This window comes from Rattus rattus, chromosome X (assembly GCF_011064425.1).
Source record: "Rattus rattus isolate New Zealand chromosome X, Rrattus_CSIRO_v1, whole genome shotgun sequence".
Lineage (NCBI taxonomy): Eukaryota > Metazoa > Chordata > Mammalia > Rodentia > Muridae > Rattus > Rattus rattus.
The window spans coordinates 26,133,100-26,143,801 of NC_046172.1; the positions used below are offsets into that span (position 1 = coordinate 26,133,100).

The following is a 10,702-nucleotide window of genomic DNA, read 5'->3' on the forward strand; positions in this document are numbered from 1 at the left end:
TTTTGTTTTAATAGCATTTTTATATCTAGCCCATCTTCCACTCTATGTCATTAACCGGATATTTCACTCACTGGCAATAAAAGTGATATTTTGAAGTATCAATTGATTTCACAATTAGTAAATTATGTAGAAAATACAGGCATGCACATATGACATCTCACTTGTTTTAATTACCCACACCCCATTTCTCATACAGGCATAAGTACAAAGATGTCATTTTAATTAAATCTGGGTATGCAATCAATTTTCAAATAGACTGAATGGTAGAATGGAGTTGTATAAAGATATTTACTACTTGAAAAAATTCTAAATCATAGACTTCGCAGTATGATTATAGTTGGTGAAATATAACAGAAGTCCCAAGTTGGCTAAGAATCAGTGTTCTTATTTATTTTATAGAAAATGAGCATGCTCTTGGGAAATTAATCCCATCACTTTCACCATATGAAAAAAGAACATCGCACCCAATAATCCCTTTAAATGACTTCCAGAAGAATTTGAAAGCAAAAGGTATCAACCTTATACAGAAATGTAAAGAGCACACAACTCACTAGTCTAATCTTAATATCACATGGACTGTAAAAATGTGTGTCAAAATGCATAAAGTACAGCTATGCAACATAAAACTTGCTTTTGTGAACACTTGCCTTCCTCCCACCATAATTAAGCTTTTTAAATGAACAAAAGGAAGCAAACTCTCCTCTCCAACATTGAAATAGTAGGAATCAGGGAACAGACAGATCATTACATACTTTCTCTTTCAAACAGTTTTTATGTGGAAAATATAAGCATGCAAAATCATTTCACCTACCTGAAGTGGTTTGTCCCTAAGAAAAATGCAAACAAGGCTGTCAAAATGTTCACTAGCTGCCGGTTCATTCCTGTTTCCGTGATGCTTGTGGAAAATATCCCGAAATGATTCCAGAAAGAAGACCAGGACAAAGTGTCTATTTATTGTCCAGACTCAAAATCTGGCAGGAATCTAGTTTCCTTGAAAATCAAAAAGAGATTTGGGGTTGTACAGTTTGCTGAGAAAAAACAAAAAGTGCCAGTCTTGGGCATCATGGTCAGGTCAAACCAAGGCTCAGGACCATCAGTTAGCCCAGGAGAGACAAAGCCTCAGAACTGATGAATCCCCTAGCTGCTTTTCCTGAATAATGAAAATGCTGCTACCTTAATCACATCACCATGCAAAGGGGGCTGGTGACAATGCCACGCTGGAAGTCGGGCTGCTGTAGCTTTTGTTTTATATCTTTTTTATTCATAAAGCCCCCTTTCCTTAGGAAGGTTCTCTTTTAAAAGAAGTTGTAAATGAGGGAGAAGAAAAGACTCTGTGTGTTGGAGCGTTTGAGGGAAAGAGGGAAAAAAATGCTGAGATCCTGTGCTGGAATGAGGGCTACAGAAAGAGACGGAGACGTGATCTTACCCAGCCTATAAATTTCAGCACTCGGACAGCTTCTAGCTCTGAAGTGCGCATGTTTCCTTTTTCAGTAGCTTGGGGCGGGGGTCGGAGAGAGGCATTTGAGAGGAGATGCGCCTGCAGTTGAAATGCAGAGTCCCTGATTCTTTGGTGAGGGGCTACTGAAAGGAGTGAGCCCACAACTACGGCAAGGGTCTGTGTGAGGGAAAAGGAAAAAGCAGAGGGTTGGGGTCGAGCTCCTAAAAATGCTAGTCTGCCTGCGGGTAGGCGGAACAGGAGTTTGAAGCCGAAGAGACTGAAAGAGGCTTAAGCATCAGAAAAGTAAACTAGGAAAACAGGGAACAAGATCCAGGGTACTGAAATTATAAAAGGGATATGGGAAGTCAACATCTGGTTAGTGGAAGCTAGCAGAAAAGAGAAGTCCTGTGCTGAAGTAGAGTGTATTTCCTCCGTACAGAAAAGCTTTCGCATACATGGGAAAAAAAAGGAAAAAAAAAAAAAAAAAAAAAAAAAAAGGTTCATGAGGAGATCAGCAATTTAATTTTAGAATACCTTCTGTCTTTCTCAGCTCTTGAGTGTTTTGCTTTGATTTTAGCCTCTTGTTCCTAACGGATCTATCTTCCTACTTGGGAAAGTTCGTTCTACTATACAGTTGCATAAAATCTTTGGAAATCCTCAAGTCACAGATAAATACTGGAGAAAAAAAGGACGGTGAGCCAGCAGGGGGCAGTAGCAATCTTTTTCTGCCCTTATTAAGGTTCCATGATAGAAACGGAGCAAGGAAAAGTGAGACTGGGGGCTTAATTTGATCTCCCCAATACAGAGTGTTAATCTCCAGGAAGAGTCAAATAATTAAGCGCTTTTTTTCCTCCTCCCATACTCTCTGGAAACTGACTGAAAACAATGAACATTTCTCAGTTCAGTACAAAAATATATCAGGTAACCTGCACTCTCCAATCAAATTTACCAATACTATTAATAAAGAGAGAAAGGAGGAATAATTTAACACTAGTAACTAGTTTCCCTTGAAAATGTGTTCCTTACCATGTAGTGGGTGAGGAACTTGCATTTGTCCATGAAATATAACTCTTTACTCTACCACAGGACTTGATTTGAGAATGCTCTACTATGGTTAAATTTATCCCATAAATGACAAGCTTATCCTTGGGTTGGCTTAAAAATCAAAGCAAAGTAACAAAAACCTCTCTACTTTTTCAAAGGTAGACTCTGAGGGAAAAAATTCTAAATTCTTTTCACTTTTTAAACACAGGAAGATCCCACTGAAATACAAATTATGATACTGCAGACCTGAGAAGAGATGGAGTACTAGAATACAGACTTCAGGAAATCAACTGTCTGTAGGCCAGTTGTATGACAAGAAGATGGAATAGGAGACAATCTGGGAGTCCACTGTGTCACAAAGGGTAAAGCTCTGTGAAACAAGGAAAGACCAATGGCATTACAAAATATGGAAATGTCAAGTAAGATAAAAGTAGATAGAGAAGTCACTAGCAAACTGAATGAGAGTTCTTTCTGGGAGTCTCAATTGAGGAAAACTGAGAAGTAAAATTAAAATGAAGAGGGTAAAGTAGAGCTTCTCTAAATAGTCTTCCAGATCTCAAATACTGGGGTGTCACCATTTTGCGCTAGTAGCTAGGTGTCTCTGCTACAACTCACTATATTTATCTGCCCCTGATATATAAAATGGCTCTATGTTCTGAAAGAAGGTGTTGAAGTTTGTTTTACTTTGAGCATCATTACAATGTTAAATTTGGGAAAATCTCATTTTTCTACTTTTAAATCTATTTTGGAGATAGTCTTAAGTCTGTGTGCATGCATATACATATGAATAAAACACACACACACACGAGCATGCACACGCATGAATTTTTCCATATAGAATCGACTGAAGAGATACATTTCTAGGAATTGATTTTATTTTGTCTGGAGTATCAGGTCTACAGGGACACAGTCAGGTCTAGAGTTTCTGGGTAGTGTAGATTACCTTGAAAGTGAACAGACTTGAAGCTGGAGTAAAGGGATGTCTCACACTACACCATATAGTGTTTGTTTGTTTGTTTGTTTGTTTGTTTGTTTAAAATGAATCACTCTTTTCTAGGTTTAAGTATTACTAAGACAAAAGCAATGGATTTATTTTGAATATAAGCAGAATGTATGGCTTTGCTGGGTTTTATCTCAGAAAGAGTTCAGAAACTCTCACTATCTGAGTGGCATAAAATTCAGGTGAAAGGTCATACAGAGTCTTGCTGCTCAGTGTATAACTGTGGCCAGATGCATCATCGTTAGGTAATAAGAACTTGTTAGAAATGCAAAATCTCTATTAGGCAATATTATGATACTATAATTTCTTCTGTAAACTGCACATTCTCTCTCTCTCTCTCTCTCTCTCACACACACACACACACACACAACTTACTCATCCATCTGCTTCTTTGATCATTTCTGCCTCACAGCTCTATCTTCAAATTCCTTCCATGCTAAAATAAATGTTTCAAAGTCCCTGCTGATCATCTTCTGTGGTATCTACTCCACTGTCACCAACCAATGGACTGAACATTCTCTCTGAGATGCCTTTTCCATCCGTCTCTATGACATGGTTTTCACAAAGCCCTATTGCTTTGTCTTTTGACTATTTCTCATCTACCCTTTCATCTATGTTAACTTCTCCAACCCCACTTGTGAGATTGTTATGCTGTTGTGTTATGCACCTTACTAGTCCACAAAAACCAATGATCTCTTTAAATATGCTCCAACCAGAAAGAAGGATTAAAATTAGAATCTGATTATGCACAGCATCTAATTAATGCTATTGTTTCCCATTGATCTTTGGATACAACAAAAAAAATACTTAATATGTTCTTAAAAAGTCTCACATAATCTGACTATACTCACACTTTTCCTCATCTTGCCTTTTGTCAGCCTGTCCTTTTTAACCATTTTGAGTTTCTTGTGCTTGCCATAGTGTTTAACCTCATGGAATACTCAACTATATCACAAAATTCTTTCCCCATGAAGGTCTTCCTTACACAACTCTATCGGATCTTTCTACTGTAAGGAAGCTTAATATTCCCAATCTCTGATTCGTGAAACACATTTTTTCCCCATCTTTATTAACTTGAGTATTTCTTATTTACATTTCAATTGTTAGTCCCCTTCCTGGTTTCCAGGCCAACATCCCACTAACCCCTCCCCCTTTCCTTCTCTATGGGTGTTCCCCTCCCCATCCTCCCCCCATTACCGCCCTCCCCCCAACAGTCACGTTCACTGGGGGTTCAGTCTTGGCAGGACCAAGGTCTTCCCCTTCCACTGGTGCACTTACTAGGCTATTCATTGCTACCTATAAGGTTGGAGCCCAGGGTCAGTCCACGTATAGTCTTTGGGTAGTGACTTAGTCCCTGGAAACTCTGGTTGGTTGACATTATTGTTCATATGGGGTCTTGAGCCCCTTCAAGCTCTTCCAGTTCTTTCTCTGATTCCTTCAACGGGGGTCCTGTTCTCAGTTCAGTGGTTTGCTGCTGGCATTCGCCTCTGTGTTTGCTGTATTCTGGCTGCGTCTCTCAAGAGAGATCTACATCCGGCTCCTGTCGGCCTGCACTTCTTTGCTTCATCCATCTTATCTAGTTTGGTGGCTGTGAAACACAGTTTTAATTTCATGAACATTCTGGTATAGTTACCTAGTGTTGTGCATTAGATGTGGAATGCCTCTCAAATCATAAATCATTGAGAGTCTTATTCTCAATGAAATGTCAACAATGATAGAGTTTGGGAACAAAGAGTGGATCATAATAGTTTGATCTCACCAATGGATTAACCTAGTCATGAGCTCATAATCAAATGTCCTAATAAAAGGTGTTAGAAATTGTAAGAAGTCAGACCTAGTTGGAGGAAGTGAGCCACTGGAAGTGTTTCCTTAGAGACTATGCCTTTTACCTTATTTGTTTTTGTTGTGGCTACTATATGTGACACATAAAAAGAACATTTATTATATTGTATACTCTACACCACATGGTTTTACCCCAACCCAACCTCACTACAATAAGGTCAAGCAAGCATTGCCTGAAATTTCTGAAATAATGAACCAAAAAAAAAAAATCCCTCTCCTTTTATGAGTTTCCTCTCTCCGGCATTTTTTGGGGGGGAGTGACTTATACATTTAGATAAGGTTTATGATGAACAGCAATAGAAGATTCATCCCATTACTGCACTCCCATATATTCAGTGCTAATAACAACACATGATGAATAACATAATGATGACGATGATAACTAGGATACAATTTAAACATACACACAGAAATGCTGATAAATGGCATAATAGGAATAATTATATAAGACCACAAATTAATTCTACAAAAGAATTTATTACAAATAAAAAATTTAAGATTATGATCATTAGAAAGGAAATCATATTCACTTGATCAGAAGATTTTAGCATGGAAAAAAAAGGAACAATAGAGGTTTACATATCTAACTCACTGGAACTAAGTGCTACTTCTAAGATTCATTGGTGATGTGATTATGGGGAAGTCACTTCATCCCTCTGAGCCTCGTTCTGATATTGTGCAGCATGTAGATAACATTATCCCTTCAAATATTTCAGTGTAGAATACTTTTGAAAGCCCCCGGAAATCATAGCTAAGCAAGTATTTCTTATTCTCAATTCCTGGCATCTACTGGTTGTTCTAATTTAGGTCTTGACTTTGTTCTTTGGAGAATTCTAGTTCCTTTTTTTTATTTGGATACTTTTAAATTTACATTTCAAATGTTATTTCCCTTCCCGGTTTCCTGTCCATAACCCCCCTATGCCCTCCTCCTCCCCTTTTTCTATAGGAGTGTTCCCTTCCTAATCCACCACCCTTCCTGCTCCACCCCAACATTCCCTTACACTGGGGGCTCAACGATGGCAGGACCAAGGGCTTCTCCTTCCCTTGGTGCCCAACAAGGCAATCATCTGCTACATATGCAGCTGGAACCATGGGTCAGTCCATGTATAGTCTTTGGATACTGGTTTAGTCCCTGGGTGCTCTAGTTCATTGGCATTCTTGTTCCTAAGGGGTTGCAACCCCCTTCAACTCTTTTAGTCCTTTCTCTAATTTCTCCAACAGGGGTCCAGTTCTCAGTTCAATGCTTTGCTGCTAGCATTGACCTCTGTATTTGACATGCTCTGGCTGTGTCTCTCAGGAGACATCTATATCTGGTTCCTGTCAGCATGCAATTCTTAGCTTCATCAATCTTATCAAGTTTTAGTGGCTGTATATATATGGGACACATGGGGGGCAGGCTCTGAATAGCTGTCCTTCAGTCTCTGCTCCAAACCCCCTCCCATGAATATTTTTCCCCTTTTAAGAAGGAGTGGAAGCAACTGCACTTTGGTCATCCCTCTTCTTGAGTTTCATGTGGTTGTGGATTGTATTTTGGGTAATTCGAGCTTTTGGGCTAATATCCATTTATCAGTGAGTGCATACCAGGTGGTTGTGCTTGTTTGTTTGTTTTTGGGGTTTTTTTGGGGGATTTTTTTGTGATGGAGTTACCTTACTCAGGATATTTTCTGGTTCCATCAATTTGCTTATGAATTACATGAAGTCATTGTTTTTGATAGCTGAGTAGTACTCAATTGTGTAGATGTGTCCCACTTACTGTATCCATTCCTCTGTTGAAGGGCTGCTGGGTTCTTTCCAAATGCTGCCTATTATAAATAAGACTGCTATGAGCATAGTAGAACCTATGTCTTTGTTGTATGTTGGAGCATCTTTTGGGTATACATCCAGAAGAAGTATAGCTTGGTCTGCAGGTAGTGCAAGGTCAAATTTTCTGAGGAACCTCCAGACTGATTTTCAGAGTGGTTGTACTAGTTTGCAAATCCTACCAACAATGGAGGAGTGTTCCTCTTTCTCCACATCCTTGCCACCATCTATTGTCACTTGAGTTTTTCATCTTAGCCATTCTGACTGATGTGAGGTGGAATCTCAGGATAGTTTTAATTTGCTTTTTTCAGGTGACTAAGGGTATTGAACATTTCTTTAGATACTTTTCAGCCATTCGATATTCCTCAGCTGAGAATTCTTTGTTTACCTCTGTATCCCATTTTTAAAATAGAGTTATTGGGATCTCTGGAGTCTAACATCTTGAGTTCTTTGTATATTTTAGATATTAACCTTCTATAAGATATAGAATTGATAAATAACTTTTCATGATCTATTGGTTGCCATTCTGTCCTAATGACAGTGTATCTTTTGCTTTACAGAAAATTTGTAGTTTTATGAGGTCCCATTTTTCGATTCTTGATCTTAGAGTATAAGCCATTGGTGTTTTGTTCAGGAAATTTTCTCCAGTGCCTATGTGTTTGAGATTCTTCCCCACTTTTTCTTCTATTAGTTTGAGTGTATCTGGTTTCATATGGAGGTCCTTGAACCACTTGCACTTAAGCTTTGTACAGAGTGATAAGAATGGATCGATCTGCATTCTTCTACATGCTGACCTCCAGTTGAACCAGCAACATTGTTGAAAATGCTATCTTTTTTCCATTGGATGGTTTTAGCTCCTTTGTCAAAAATCAAGTGTCTATAGGTGTTTGGGTTCATTTCTCGGTCTTCAACTCTATTCCACTGATCTACCTGCCTGTCTCTGTACAAATACCATACAGTTTTATCACTATTGCTCTGTAATACTGCTTGAGGTCAGGGTTGGTGATTCCCCAAGAAGTTCTTTTATTGTTGGTGACAGTTTTCTCTATCCTGATTTTTTTTTGTTATTCCAAATGATTTTTCAAATTGCTTTCCCTAACTCTATGAAAAATTAAGTTGCGATTGTGATTGGGATTGCATTGAATCTGTAGATTGCTTTCGCCAAAATGGTCATTTTTACTATAGTAATCCTGCCAATCCTGGGCATGGGAGGTCTTTCCATCTTCTGAGATCATCTTCAATTTATTTCTTCAGAGACTTGAAGTTCTTGTCATACAGATCTTTCACTTGCTCGGCTAGAGTCACACAGAGGTATTTTATATTATTTGGGACTATCATGAAGGGTGTCGTTTCCCTAATTTCTTTCTCGGCCTGTTTATTCTTTGAGTAGAAAGAAGGCTACATTTTGTTTGAGTTAATTTTATAACCCAGCCACTTTGCTGAAGTTGTTTTTCAGGCTTAGTAGTTCTCTGGTGGAACTTTTTCGGTCATTTAATTATACTATCATATCATCTACAAATAGTGATAATTTGACTTCCTCCTTTCCAATTTGTATCCCTTTGACCTCCATTTTATTGTCTGATTGCTCTGGCTGGGACTTCAAATACTATATTGAATAAGTAGGGAGAGAGTGGGCACCCTTTTCTAGTCCCTAATTTTGGTGGGATTGCTTGAAGTTTCTCTCTGTTTAGTTTGATGTTGGCTACTGGTTTGTTGTATACTGCTTTTATTATGTTTAGGTATTGGCTTTGAATTCCTGATCTTTCCAAGACTTTTAACATGAAGGGGGTTGAGTTTTTGTCATAAGCTTTTTTGGGTTTTTTTGAGTTCATTTACATAGTGGATTACATTGATTGATTTCTGTATATTGAACCATCCCTGCATCCCTGTGATGAAGCCTACTTGATCATGATGGATCATCATTTTGATGTGTTCTTGGAGTTCTTTGTGAGAATTTTATTGAGTCTTTTTGCATTGATATTCATAAGGAAAATGGGCTTGAAATTCTCATTCTTTGTTGGGCCTTTTGATGGTTTAGGGATAAGTGTAATTGTGGCTTCACAGAAGGAATTGGGTAGTGCTCTGTCTGTTTCTATTTTGTGGAATAGTTTGGACAGTATTGGTACTTGGTCTTCTATGAAGGTCTGATAGAATTCTGCACTAAATCCATTTGGTCTACGTTCAATGACAGTAAGACTCAGGAGATTTGCAAAGGTCTTATTTGCAAAGCAATGAACATCTGGAAAGTCTAGTGCTCCTGCGCATCTAACTTACCAAATTACGACTGGATGCAGCATGTGGTGCCCTCATTCTGTTTGATCCACAATATAATACTCTAAAGATAAACACATAATGATTGATTTATATCATTATATATCTAAAATATATTTAAATAGGTATATAAAAGAAACATTTTAAATGAATGACAGTATCCTCTATTAATAATTAAGTCTTAAAAAGTTTTGAGAAGGTAAATAAGACTTCAAAGATTTCAAAAATACTCACACTCTGGGGCAGAGCAATAATTAATGCATACATTTTTTCCCGAGAAGAGTCTAACATTCATGTACTTTCATTAATTTTTTCTAGTCTTCATGATCAAGTGGCAAAAGCATACTTTCTGTGGTTATTAGCAAAGCAAATGGAATTATTTCTCTTCATGTGTGATTGACACAATTCTTTTATTTACTGGAAGAGCAGTATAAGTATGGAAGAATCCATACTTATTTTTAGTAACTATATTCTGATGCTACTACAATAAATATATTTTGATGGCAATTTGATCACCATTAATTAACATATGCATACAGTATACATACATATTATTTCTGGAAAAAATCAACATTAAAATTTCAGAGAAAAATTATTGAAAGGAAGGCCAGGGAGATGCCTAATATCCTTCATCAAGACATTAAGCAACCTCTTCTCAAAAATGAGCATTGTTCCTTCCATTTTAAAAGACTAAGTTGACATTATAAAAGAAAGTACTACCTTACAGTTTATACACCCTGATCATTAAAGAAAAATTTGATTAATAAATCACCTAGTTGTTTCATAAAATATTTAATTGGTGGAAATTGCTTCTTCATAAAGAGTAGTAAAGCTAACTTCAATTTGATAAAATGATCCTCTTGAATTGTGGAAATGATTCACATGCTCTAACAGAATACCATCATTTGGCTGTAAATAAGAATAGGTTTTAAGGTGAAGAAAAAACCCTTCTGATATAAAATTAGGGGATTGTTATGATATTTTTAACTTAAATTTTTCATGAGATAAGTATGAGAAATTGCCCTTAACTAGGTATGATTTGGTATGCAAATAGCTAGGTAGGTGATTTATTAGTGAGATTGGTTAATATGATGACAGGACTTTGCATATGTACAAGTGTCAGGTTATCTGAAGTTGGAGACCCTGAGATACCAGTAACTATGTCAAAGTAAAAAACTGCAGAACCAGGAAAGTCAATGGTTTAACATTTATTTCAAGACCAAAAGATTGAACGCTCAGAGTATCACTCATTAACATATGTGCTAGACTCCAAGACTTGAGACTCTGGAGTTCTGATATCTCGAAGC

The 10,702-nt window shown here is 37.4% G+C and overlaps 1 protein-coding gene across 1 annotated transcript in view; it reads right to left on the reverse strand.

Annotated features, from left to right (window-relative positions):
- Positions 1 to 1,443, reverse strand: part of Glra2 (glycine receptor alpha 2) — a 220,317-nt gene extending 218,874 nt beyond the window's left edge. Inside the window, 2 exon segments of the mRNA XM_032889979.1 lie at positions 812 to 990; positions 1,427 to 1,443. Of these exon segments, the coding sequence (XP_032745870.1) occupies positions 812 to 879 (68 nt within the window). The 5' untranslated portion in view covers positions 880 to 990; positions 1,427 to 1,443.
- Between the last annotated feature and the right edge of the window lie 9,259 nt (positions 1,444 to 10,702).